Source organism: Carassius carassius, chromosome 17, assembly GCF_963082965.1.
Source record: "Carassius carassius chromosome 17, fCarCar2.1, whole genome shotgun sequence".
In the NCBI taxonomy this organism is placed as follows: domain Eukaryota; kingdom Metazoa; phylum Chordata; class Actinopteri; order Cypriniformes; family Cyprinidae; genus Carassius; species Carassius carassius.
Window position 1 is genome coordinate 3,751,290 of NC_081771.1, and position 13,072 is coordinate 3,764,361.

The 13,072-nt window shown below is 34.0% G+C and overlaps 2 protein-coding genes across 3 annotated transcripts in view; one reads left to right on the forward strand and one right to left on the reverse strand.

Moving 5' to 3' along the window:
- The first annotated feature begins 178 nt into the window (after window positions 1–178).
- Window positions 179–4,230, forward strand: LOC132160782 (eukaryotic translation initiation factor 6). The gene is made up of 7 exons (XM_059570470.1): window positions 179–324; window positions 922–1,063; window positions 2,118–2,203; window positions 2,429–2,604; window positions 2,795–2,971; window positions 3,483–3,664; window positions 3,760–4,230. Exons 2-7 carry the CDS (start codon window positions 957–959, stop codon window positions 3,767–3,769), a joined length of 738 nt encoding a protein of 245 aa, XP_059426453.1. The 5' UTR covers window positions 179–324; window positions 922–956; the 3' UTR covers window positions 3,770–4,230.
- Window positions 4,231–13,072, reverse strand: part of LOC132160780 (uncharacterized) — a 43,248-nt gene continuing 34,406 nt past the window's right edge. Inside the window, exons 74-88 of one of the 2 annotated variants that reach the window (XM_059570469.1) lie at window positions 12,152–12,252; window positions 11,927–12,035; window positions 11,615–11,791; window positions 11,453–11,535; window positions 11,127–11,175; window positions 10,951–11,040; window positions 10,762–10,857; window positions 10,239–10,310; window positions 10,030–10,116; window positions 9,663–9,809; window positions 9,412–9,551; window positions 9,195–9,326; window positions 8,645–8,753; window positions 6,265–6,314; window positions 4,231–6,120 (exon numbers count right to left, since the gene is read on the reverse strand). In XM_059570469.1, the coding sequence (XP_059426452.1) occupies window positions 6,093–6,120; window positions 6,265–6,314; window positions 8,645–8,753; window positions 9,195–9,326; window positions 9,412–9,551; window positions 9,663–9,809; window positions 10,030–10,116; window positions 10,239–10,310; window positions 10,762–10,857; window positions 10,951–11,040; window positions 11,127–11,175; window positions 11,453–11,535; window positions 11,615–11,791; window positions 11,927–12,035; window positions 12,152–12,252 (1,470 nt within the window). In that variant the 3' untranslated portion in view covers window positions 4,231–6,092. Of the gene's footprint in view, window positions 6,121–6,264; window positions 6,315–8,644; window positions 8,754–9,194; window positions 9,327–9,411; window positions 9,552–9,662; window positions 9,810–10,029; window positions 10,117–10,238; window positions 10,311–10,757; window positions 10,858–10,950; window positions 11,041–11,126; window positions 11,176–11,452; window positions 11,536–11,614; window positions 11,792–11,926; window positions 12,036–12,151; window positions 12,253–13,072 lie in introns of those variants that run through there. The other variant, XR_009438074.1, reaches the window with a different exon arrangement.

Sequence of the window (13,072 nt, forward strand, 5' to 3'; positions counted from 1 at the left end):
AAGGTTTTTGAGATATTTTGTAGAAATACCTTATAACAGAAGGACAGAAATGCTGTCTAACTTACATTTTTTAAAACAAAAAGCCTTTATTAACACGAATACGGATTCTTCATTGTTCAAAGAATAAGGATCTGATAACTTGATCAATTTACGTTACAAAAGCCTCATGAAAACTTTGCTCGAATCAAAGGCAGTAGTGTTTATCATGAGATGACAACTTGAGCTAACGTATCACGTACCGTAACGCGTTGACGTGAGCACGTCGAGGAGGTGACGTGACACGTGTTTTTCGGCTGTCCACGCTTCTACACAGTGTGACAATCGGTAAATATGAGATTACTGTTGTAATTGCCATTTATTTTATAGTAAACTTCATACATTTAGGGTGTAATATGCATTATTAACCTGCGTTGGTATTAGAGGACAGAGAATTGATAGCGTTTAATGAATAGAGACGTTAAGATTACTTCATTTAGCCGACTGCTAGCTAACGTTACCTGGACCATTACTGTTTAAATCAGAGTTACTGAGAACGAGTTTAACCCTGAGGTTTTGTTGAGAATTATTTCATCTAATCATGGTGCCCTAGAGTCCCATATGTTTAAAATAATAGTTTCAGGAGTAACGTACATTTAAAAACTGACTCTCAAATCTAATCAAAACGTGATACAAAAATGAGATTTAATCCTAGAATATCACTGTTTAGAAATGATTGTTATCCTTTATAATAATTCTCTATTGAAATATGAATGTTGATGTTTCTGTTTGGATCAAAACCTAATTGTAGAGCAGAAACTCCCAATTTACCAGATCATAATTATATATATGCGCTATATTCTGTTACTAATGTTTGTTTTATATCTACCCTATTTCTATTCTTCTTCTTATCAGTATTTCACTGTGAATGTTGTTTCTCATCAGTTTCAGGCAGCTTTGATCAGTTCAATAGCAGAAAAATGGCAGTCCGTGCATCTTTTGAAAAGAATAATGAAATTGGATGCTTTGCCAAGCTCACAAACACATATTGTTTGGTGGCGATTGGGGGTTCAGAAAACTTTTACAGGTGAGTCATAAATTAGATTACTGAAAATATTGATGTGTGTGTGTATAATAGGGCTGTGACGAGACACTTATCACATGAGACAAGACTTTTAGACTGTTTTGAAGAAATCCTCATGATGAAATGTTTAGGAAAAATTGTCTTTTATTCAACTGAAAAACATAAATGCAAAAAATGTATGTGCAGTTTGAAATCAACTTGTACTTTATGAAATTAAACTTCTATTATAATGAATTATATGCAGCAATAAACAACATGTAAACTAGAGCTGCAAGATTCTGGATAAATTGAGAATCCATGATTTTTTAATTTATATATATAGGCCTATAAATAAGAGATCACGATTCTAAAAGAAATGAAACAATAATTTACTAGTGGTTCTGACAAAATGTTCCTTGCTTACGTCTTTTATATATATATATACATTTGGAAAAAAACTAAAATTAAATGGAGTCAGTGTCTCAATTCATAAAGACCTGTTTCTCAATTAGAATTTTTTAAATGAACGATTCAATTACAAAATTTTTTTTTTTTAAACAGGCAGAGGATGTTGTGTTACAATACATACACGTGTTAAGATACTTTCCTTTTGATTGCTAATGTAGACAGAATAAGTGTTTATACCCATACTGTAAACTTTTATCCCAGTACTTCTAAATGTATTTAACACAGAAATAATGATGTGTGGTTGAAATACTGTTTGTGTTGCTCTTTCTGGATCAGCTGCAGCATGAATGATTCATTAACATGGGCAGCAACTAAACGTGCTTCACATGCTCCACTGACACTAGCGATGTGATTCAGTCATAATAGACATAGCTGAATCATTGTGGGTGTTTGAATTGAGATCGCCATCCTTAAACGATTAATGTTGCAGCTCTTATGTAAACACTGCAAATTGTTTTGCGAGGATTTTTGTCACGTTCTCGCGAGACCAGGGATCCCGTGCCATGAGATCTCGTCACATCCCTCGTGTGTGTGTGTGTGTGTGTGTGTGTGTGTGTGTGTGTGTGTGTATATATATATATATAATATGAATGTCTGTTTTTCCCCACAGTGTCTTTGAAGGTGAACTGTCAGAAACGATGCCTGTTGTTCATGCCTCTATAGCAGGATGCCGAATTATTGGCAGAATGTGTGTGGGTAAGAAAATGTATCCAATCCAGTTTATATTACAAATTTGTGATTGATTAACAGAATTTTTGTATTTATTGTATGTTGATCAAAAGACAGATGGTTCAGTAAATAATATATCAAGACCTTTAATGTGTTGAAATTAACCTTTAAGCTAGATCAGATCAGTTCTTATTACACTTCTGTGTCCTCGTATGTGATGTATGATATCCGTCTCGGGATTCTCTTCTGTAGGAAATCGTCACGGTCTCTTGGTGCCAAACAACACGACAGATCAAGAGTTACAGCACATTAGGAACTGCCTGCCAGATTCAGTGCGCATTCAGAGAGTAGAAGAGCGTCTTTCTGCGCTGGGGAACGTCATCGCTTGTAACGACTACGTTGCTCTAGTTCATCCTGATCTTGACAGAGTAAGAACATCCCTAATGAAAGACGCTCTGAAATCAGCACTTTCTCCGAACCTTAAATGGTTTTAATGGCTCTATATTATTTCCCAGTGATGTTTTAGAATTCTCTGAAAAGCCTCTTAAGATTGATGAAACCATTAGAAAGTTTATTATTGTGTTTTTTGTATTAAATTCAGGGAATTATTGTCCACAGGAAACAGAAGAGATTCTTGCAGACACGCTCAAGGTGGAAGTGTTCAGACAGACGATTGCGGAGCAGGTGCTTGTGGGTAGTTACTGTGCCTTCAGTAACCAGGGAGGCCTCGTCCACCCCAAAACCTCCATAGAAGATCAAGATGAACTTTCATCACTCCTGCAAGTACCTTTAGTGGTGAGTGACCGCTCGATGAAATTCTACTGACCAATTATATTTAAAAAAAATAAACATACAGTTCAAAATATTTTTGTTGTTGTTGAAAGAAATAATAATTTCAATCAAATAAAGGCTGCCTGGATGAGATTAAGAGACTTCTTTTAAAAATGTTAAAACTTTTGAATAGTATAAATAGTGGTGTTTACTAAGAAAAGAAACACTGTTATTATTTCTCGTACTCTGGGTTGATGCTAAATACATTCAACAGAGGATGTTACTAGTTTTTTGTTAATCTTTGTCAATTTAATACCAGTGATAGTTGATTCTACCAATCCTACATTTTCAGCCTTATTTAGTATTTATCTAAATATGTATGTGAAATGACTAATAGGGGCAAACATATTCAGTACAATCGTTAAACCCTAGATTTAAAAAAGTAGTTATTTTTTTGTTAGAAACCTTCCCTTGAGGGACTGCTTGATTTCTTTGCACTGATGCTGGCTCACTGATAACTGTGCACTGATTGCAGGCTGGGACGGTGAACCGCGGGAGTGAGGTGATCGCTGCTGGTATGGTGGTGAACGACTGGTGTGCCTTCTGTGGGCTGGACACCACGAGCACTGAACTGTCCGTCATCGAGAGCGTCTTTAGATTGAGTGAAACACAGCCCAGCGCCATCGCCACTACCATGAGAGACTCGCTCATCGACAGGTATGGTCTGCTGAAATACATATAGTTTATCCAATTAGAAATATTTTGATTATCATTTCAAATCCAAGTAAACTTCATTATTTCTTCTTTTCCAGCCTCACATAAAACTGAAATCTGTATTTGTGGGAAGATGCCTAAATGGACCTGGAAGTCGTTATTAGACTTCAGTTTGAAGACTGATTATGTCTCCCTTCAGGGAGAAACACTCTTTTGTCTTTATGCCATGAGAAAACATGTTGTCATTCTAATATTCATGTATGAACTTTTTGTAAAATACTAAGACAAAATCACTGATGGGCTGAGTTGATCTGTAAATCACTTCACATACTACACACACACACACACACACACACACACACACACACACACACATAAATAGACCACATGACCATTAAATGGTGGCAGATGTAGAGTTTGTTTCACACAATGCAGCTTCAATAAAGCTGTGCATAATCAACATAGACTGGTTTGTTAAATAAAAATCATACATTTCCACAGAAGATCCTTTTTAGGGATTTTTATGTTGCTTATGTAGTTTGAATATCAATAAAAGCCTTATGACAACATTCTGATGCCATAACTGTTTTATTGATAGCTGTGGATATGAGATAATACATTGAGAAATGTGTGGCAGTATGAATAGTGCAGTTCAGCTGAACATGGTTGCCTTGAGCATGGTTTGGTTCTTTGGTATTTACCAGTTTGCACATAAATCTCGACACATTACAGCATGTTATAATGTAGAATATACAACTTGTGAAAGTATAAGTAACATGCACACAGTGATAGAAAACAAATGGACTGCAGCAAAATATGAACTCAAACTAGTAAAGTAAACATGACAAGAAAAAAATACTTGACCCTTCAAATGTTTGGGGACTATGATTTTTTTTGTCTGATTTTAAGTCTCTTATTCTTAACAGTGTTGCATTTATTTAATCAAAAATACAGTAAAATGTTTATTTTATGATTCTTTGATGAAAAGAAAGTTCAAAAGAACTGCATTTATTTGAAATAAAAATATTTTGTAAAGTTATAAATGTCACTTTTGATCAATTAAATTTGTCTTTGCTGAATAAAAGGATTTAAAACATCTTGCTGACCCCAAACCTTTGAATGGTAGTTCTAGATTAAGTATATTATAAACATGAAAAATCATGAAAACATAAACAAAGCTTAGCAAAAGCATTTGCTTTTGTATTAGCTCTTATATAAGGTTCCTACCCTTTTAACTAATGATTCCACAACTTCCACAACACAGTTGTTCATTATCACGATATCCAACTATTAGTGAAGTATCATTCAAATCATTTTAGATATTTCTGGAGTTTCATTTGTAACCTGGGTACCAATCCTTGGAAGGAAGTGATTTATACAACCACACATGGAGTACAAAATCTCTAAACAGAAAAAGAAAAATAGAGCCTGAGCTCTGAATGCAGCTCAGTGCATTTGATTCAATATCACTCTGAAACTCAATGTCTCAACCAGAAATGTATACTCCCTTTAGAAATAACTGAGAATTTAACATTGTATGATGAGGCCTGGAAATCAATTTAAATTCTGTTGTTTCAAGGTTTTAACAAGTTTGGTAACCCTATGTGGACTGTCATAAATGGTAACATAAATGAATGCAAATAAAAATTACCACAAAATAACTTTTTTTTTTAAGGCCTAAAATCAAACACAATGTAACATGCAAATGTTAAAGTCATATTTCTAGCCAAAAAATTGAGTTTTTAGATATTTGGCATCACAATGGACTACAGAAGTTGCTTAAGCCACATGGATTTTGTTAACAGCAGCTATTCATCCAAATGCAACACAATAAATGGCACATTAAATATCTTAAATCGTTTTTAGGTGGTCATGTGTAGACTGTCTAAATAACACCACTTTATATTTTTGGTGCACACATTTCTGTCAATTATAATACTTCATAAATGTGTACATTTAGACCTAGTAATGTATCCTTCCATTTTCAATAAAGAAAAAGAAATATTTCTTTGGTTTAATTTTTTTTTTAAAAACATCCTTTTCCTTCTGAATGTAAACAAATGCAACGTCCTGCAATCTGCATGTGAAGACGAGACTCTTTCCAGACAACTGCTCAACGGCTCTGTACATGTCCATACAGTTAACATTCAGTCATCTGATACTGATTTGTACAGATATCACAAATTTATATATCAGTCCTGATGTAATACTCCAAACTTGATTTGTCAATGCAGTAATATGTTCAAATCACTTAGCTCAATCATATCATATAATCTTGTCACTCAAAAACCATCTGTTGATCGATAGATGGAGGAAAGATATATGTGTGTGTTTGTGAAGTTATAAAAACAGGTGGAAGGGAAGCACTGGCAGAGATACATGACAGCAAAGTTAACCTGAAGAACTTCAGGAAGAGGTTTAACGTTGGCTGCTAGTTCTGCTCTTCTTTCAGATCAAACCTGACAGAGAAAGAAAAACTATTTAAGGAACAATTCATCCAAAAATAAAAATTCTGTCAACAGATATCAGAACAAAATTACATTGGAAATTGTTGCTCAGAGAAAATATTTGCATGTTTGTGTATTACAAGTACAAAAACTCACCATTCTGTGACTCCAGAGACTATATCAACATGTCCCAGGTCTATCTGCACCTACAAGAATAAATCAACAAGAAATGAAACACTAACATTTTTAAAATGACAATTAAATGTGATATTTTAATTAAATATTAGTAATATAAATTACTGTAAAATCCAAATATACATATTATAAACTGTACAATATTTATAACATTTACTACAAAACATAAAAGTAACTTATAATTCGAGATAAATTCTCTGAAAACAAGTCACAATTTTGTGCACATATATTTTAGTGTTAGGAACTGTAGATTTGTTTTTTTTTTTGCAGTACAGTATATTGCTGTAGAGCTGAAGTGAGCAGTGTTGGGAAGGTTACTTTGGAAATGTAATAGGTTACAGATTACAAGTTACCCTGTTTAAAATGTAATAGTAGTGTAACTTTTTCAATTACTTTATCAAAGTAATGTAACTAATTACTTTTGAGTACTTTTTGATTACTTTTCTAAATTTGTGAAAATTAAAGAATAATAAATAAAAGCATATACATCAACTTAAATACAGTTATCTAATAAGCATGTGACGTATTCTGTGTAATAAACTCCTGAAACATTGGTGTTTTTTTTTAACTGCTGTCTCTTTGTATATGATGATAGTTTTCTCAAAATAAGTAAAATGCACATGAAGTGACACAGAGCAGTTCTAGAAATTATGTTTATGTGCTCGTGTACTCCTATATTGAGGCGGCAGAGGTTGAAAACACTGCGAGCTTCAGTAGGCCTATGTGTAGTAAATGAAACCATGTCTTTGCCATTAATTTACAGGAGGGGTGGACTGGGAAAAAAATTCAGACTGGAAAATTCAAACTCATACAAACAAATTCATGGACAAAACTATTTTTTGTATGGACCTGACATAAAAAAAAGGTTTAAATCTTTAATTTGGGGACATGCAAAATAATTTAAAGTTCTCTCCTGAACTGCACCTTCACTTCTATTTTTCTCTTCAGTCTTTTTTATTTTGCCCTGTTTTCCATCTCTCTCATGACTTTAATACTCAAGATTGAACAAAACTATACTGTACAATACAATACTCTACAATACTACAATATATTTATAGAAAAATCCTAATACTGTACACGGGTCATGTTTTTCCCTTACAAAAATTAACCATGCTTTTATTAGCCTATATAAAAGTAAAATAACCTTTTTTTTATTTTATTTTTTATTTTTTTGCAAATGGATTTGTATTTATTTTTAAATAAATACATTTGTAAAATAATTTTACATTTTTGGTTACCACAGTTAAACAATAGTAACAATTTTCTCTGGATTTATAGTTAAATTTTAAAATGTTAATTTTCGTTAGGGTTGTGTTGTTTTCTATCGTAGCTCCCCCTAAATCTATATAAAAAAAATCTGATTTTTTTTCCCAGCTAAATTACTACTGTAACATTACAACAGATACTAATGATGACCTTTATATAGTATTTTGAGTGATGACTGATGAGCAACGATCTGCTGCTTGATTTAAAAAAAAAAAAGCATCTTTACAGATAAAACTGACCTGAAACCCTGAACAGTAGTTCCGCTACTCTGCTCCAGCTGTGCGCTTCCACAGTCCTCTTCCTCTCTCTCTCTCTCTCTCTCTCTCTCTCTCTCTCTCTCTCTCTCACTCTCTCTCTCTCTCTCTCTCGCATTGATTACTCTGAGTCTGATCCAAACCGTTTGGCGGAGGCGCGGAGAGCGCGCGAGTCATGACTAACACTTCATGATTTATTAGAGATTTTATTATCAAATGGCGGATTCGCAAATGATCGCTTTAGTACATTCGGCGTGCAATTATACAATAACAATATTAAAATAGTGGGGCAAATCATCTGCCAGGCCACCGGGAATTGTCCCGGTTCTCCCGGTGTCCAGTCCGCGCCTGATTTCCAACACGCAAAATGTGCAGGTCATATATTGGATTTTTTGTGCTTAATATTTACAGACACTAGTCCATGTCATGTTTTGATTCAAGTGTACTGACCTACTTTTGATTTAGTCATCCAAAATGTGGCATATTCCGTCCGCGTTATAGGCATTACGTTTTTATGACTGGATTCTACGAACTAGACTGTATTTCCGCATACAGGAAATTATTAGGATGTATGTCTCATAATAGTCAGTGTAATTTGGGAAAGAAATCAGTTAAATCTGTATGTGGATGTGTGTAAATATTCAAATGTAATCCCCTTTGTAATCGTTAAAAATTTCATAAGTAACTGTAATTTAATTACTATTTTTTTCTTAGTAACTGTAACTAATTACAGTTACAATAATTTTGTAATTAAATTACGTAACGCTGTTACATGTAACTAGTTACTCCCCAACACTGGAAGTGAGCCCAGGCAGACTGACCTGGCCGATCACGTCTTTGTCTCGACTCATGAAGGACGAGGATGCGTTCTTCACACAAACGCTGAGCTCTCGTCTCTGGGCGTCCTCCACACTCATATCAAACTCAAACCTACAGAACAACATTGTAGATTATGACACACTCACTGGGTCAAGGTCTGATAAAAACTCATCTGAAACCACTTCACATCTAAGACAGAAAATGCTAACACATTTCAGAACATACATATCAAAAGAGATTTAAACAATGCACTGTTTGAAGATGAAGATTTTGTTTGCACAAGGAGTCAGACAACAGCAGACTAAACCCAGAAGAACTGCAGCAACGTCTCCAAGTCGCTTCAAGAAACCTCCCTGAAAAACTCTGCGCAATGCACCGAGGGCAAAAGATGCTTAAATGCAAACATTTCGTTTATGATAAAGAAAATCTCCAATGTATTGCTCCAAAGCAAAAGTAAGGTATTACCATAGTACATAGTTCAAAGAACTTGATCACAACTCACTTAAATCTCTCTTATTCATGAGTGACACACACACACACACATCTCCAAACCTTTCATTGAACTCAGGGTTCAGATTTTTCTTCTTCACAGCCGTCTTTCTTTTGGTGGCCTTGCTTTTATCCGGCAGCAGAATGAGGGAGACGTAGGTGTCTAAGCTGTCCTTAGATGATGTAACCAGAGCCCTGAAACACACAAACACAAACTTCAGACTTACATAGAAGACTTCTAAACTTAAATGAGTCAAAAGGGTTTCTAATCACACCAGACCTGCATGCATGGATGATCACTGTCAGCTTCTTCTGGAAGGAGAGGGAGATTTTGATCTGACCTGTTTTGGCCGCCTGCTTATTACTCAACACTGGACCTGAACCCATGGCCACTAAAGCAGCCATTTTTGAATCCAAGATCTGGATAAAAGAGAAAATGTAGATTGTATTTACAGCATTATGATACTATTTCTTGGCTGAGTTACTAAAACAACCAATCAAAATGAGTGCAGATAGCTCAAGCTGTCTAACCTTCAGCTGTGCCCTGAGTAGGATCTGGCTCTTTGGTGAAGCTCCATCCAGATCAAGCCATTGGTCCATCAGTAGATCTGGTTTTGAAAGCAGCTCTCTGATTGGAAGAACCAAAGAGCCCATGGGTTGGTCCCAGGCACTTGAGAGCTGCTCAGAATGACAGTAAATCAAATGAGAGACTGAAAGAGAGTGAAGTATGTACTTAACACGAAGGACACTAAGGTGTATACAGTAATGACAAGTTTAAATATATACTATCATATATTGCAGCTGCTGAATATTAGTTGATTATTATTCAGTGCATCATTTAATGCATGCAATCTTCACAGAATGGTATTAACTGCATTTTAGACTAAAATATATTCACCTTAATGACAAGTATGTCTTTTTTGGGGTCATAAACCAGAAAGTCAAATGCTTCATTCCAGTAAGGAGAACAGGAGCGATCACACACCTTTAAATGTCAAAGCACAGAAAAAAAATCATTTAAATATATTAAAATATTACAAATAAATGATACATAACCTAACTTTTGATAAGACTGCATGATTACTACTATAGCTAAAAGTCTCCTGCCTTGGTTTTATAGGATGCTCCTCCAAGAACAAGTTCAGCAGCAGCTTTGGGTTCCTTTCCACTTTTCTTCATCTAGACATTTAACCATCAAGAATTAATGACAGCTTATAATTATATATATATAAAAATAAAAAAAACACTAACTCCAAAATATTTCGTTAATAAAGATCATTTATAGTCAGTGAAATACTTAATAAAGTAGAATAAATATACATATACATAATAAATACAAATATATAAAAGTATGTATAATATAAAATATTTTTTATATTATTTTTTTAAAGCTTTTAAAATAATATTTATATATATATATATAGTATTTTATGTATGTAATTTTATGTTATGTAATAGATATTATAAATACATTTTTGAAATAGCTTAAAATATTGAAATATTGAAACATTATGGAAACAAATTCAAACATATTCTACTTTATTTAGTATTGACTAGGAATAGTTTTTTTTTGAATGCAGTCTCTATAAATGATAGGATACTGCTCGTGTGTAGAAGTACATAGACTCACAGGAAGATCATGAGCTCTTTCTAAGTGAATAAACAACAACGCTGCTGACGGCACAGACTTGTTCTCGTAGGTCTGAGAGCTTTGCATCTTCATTACCTAGTAAAAAAGATAGTAATATTTTGTCAATTTTCTATATATATACTGTATATAACAACCAACAGACTCTGTGTGCTTTCATTAAAAACTGACTTGATCCAATCTATCCCGCTGCGTTGAGGTGGGAAGCCATTCCAGGACCAAATGGACTCGACCGTGTTTTATATCATTCAGAGTAAACCACTGGAAAAGAAAAGGCAGCGGGGACAGGTTCATGTGCTGATTGTGTTATGATCTTGCAAACCAGAGCCAAATATGCTGATACTCACTTCATCATTGTACTGGGAACTGATGATATGTCCGAGTTTGAGCTTGAACCTGAACACACGAAGACAAAGTGAAACGTCATTTATTTTATGAATATAGCATCTGAAATAAAGTGTTTTTTAAATGTGTAGAGTAAACTTCATGAAGATTTATCTGGTGCATATTTCATACCAAAATCAACAGCAAAAATTGTTTGCCTTTTTTTACTACCATGATATATATGAAATGGATGTCATATGTGTCTAGTTGTCCCCAAAAAATTAAGTAATAAAGCAAGAAATCTGGTTTTGGTGCTATAATGAGTAAAAGTAGTTGTAAATGTACTAACCTTCCAAGGAAATCATCGGATTCAAAATCCTTATCATAGACCTCAAACTTCACGTCTAGATTATGATCAGGGCTCAGAATCATCTAGTAAAAAATCATAGCCATTACAAACATTTCTGCGAAACCTTGATTTTTCCCGAACTACATTTCCAAGCCTTCCCACCTCATACATCTCGTTCCAGGTGGGGTTGAGGTTCTCCTTGATCACATGACTCTTAAAGGTTGTGTCTCCGATATGAATCTTGACGTACGGGTCGCTCTTTCCCTTCACCATCCCTCCCATCATGTTGTCCTTCGCTACCAGATCCTGAGCTTCCAAAAGATGGATACGCAGCACCCCCTGTGGGACAGACATGAAACAATCATAACATCAGAAGAATACTGAAGTCATCCTGCCAAGCAGGACATGTTCCAACATCCTTAGAAATGGTATCCTGATCTAGGAAGCTAAATGTTCCAGAAGTGTACCACTCACCTTGGTGCCAAAGCTGGGGTCATGGCGGGTCTTTTGGGGTCGAATGTCTGTAGAACTACTGACTTTTGACTCCTCTGCAGGAGCACTGGGGGAAACCTTCTTGTGAGACCTGTTAACATGAAGAAATCATTCTTTACATGATGGCCCTTCATTATTATGAGTATTAATAATATCTTAATTTGTTAATGAAAGCTAAATCAGGGTTATATCAAATCTTGAACTCACTGCTCTTCTGGTTTTTGCTCTTCGTGGGCTGATCCAAATGTTTTGACTGGTTTCATGTATCCACCTTCACTGGGAGTGAAATCAGGAACTTTACTGAGATCCTGTAAATGACAAGATATAATCAGAGTTATTATAGTTATCTAAAAGTTAACTAAAACTACAAAGTTAACTAAAACTAAAACAATTAAATAAACAATAAAAACCATTTTGTTAACTCAAAATCAAATATTTTAAACACGTTATTATTGTATTTACTCAAATAAAAAATGTAAAATAATTAAAATTAGTAATTAAAAACTATATTAGTGCTTCAATTAAACTAAATGAACACAAGTTAAATCAATAAAGAAAAGAAAATAAAAAAATATGGCCACCATTCATTTTCAACAAAATAATAATGTTTATTGTACCATATTTAATCATTTAAAAAAAAAGTAGTTTAATGTAATATATAATGGGTCTGAAATACTGTTCAAATTCAAAATTTGGTCCCACTTTATATTAGGTGGCACTAACTACTATGTTCTTACATCAAAAAAATAATTACATTGTACTTATTGTGTTCATATTGTACTGCGAAACAGTTTTGCTGATATTGAGGAGGGATACAGGAAAAGCCCCAAAATACTTAAAATGAAATCGAAGAATGAATTAATATTCGTTTGAAGTGTATCAGGGCCTTAAGGTTAGGGACAGATTTGGTGGTCTGGGTAGGTTTAAGGGTGAGTTTAGGTGTAATTATAAATGTAATAACAGAAATTAGTTACAGATATATTTACATGCAAGTATTTAAAAAATATATAAGTACAATTTAAAAACACATATGTACACAGTAAGTGCATTGTATTAAATGATTAATTTAAAAATAAATACATAGTAGTAAAATGAAACCTAATATAAAGTGGGACCAACATTTTTAAT

Bases quoted from the DNA above. Each gene is read 5' to 3' on its own strand.
- LOC132160782 (XM_059570470.1), top strand. From the start codon at position 957: ATGGCAGTCCGTGCATCTTTTGAAAAGAATAATGAAATTGGATGCTTT. The intron at 1,064-2,117 runs GTGAGTCATAAA...TTTTCCCCACAG, and splicing joins GGTTCAGAAAACTTTTACAG to TGTCTTTGAAGGTGAACTGT. The intron at 2,605-2,794 runs GTAAGAACATCC...TATTGTCCACAG, and splicing joins TTCATCCTGATCTTGACAGA to GAAACAGAAGAGATTCTTGC.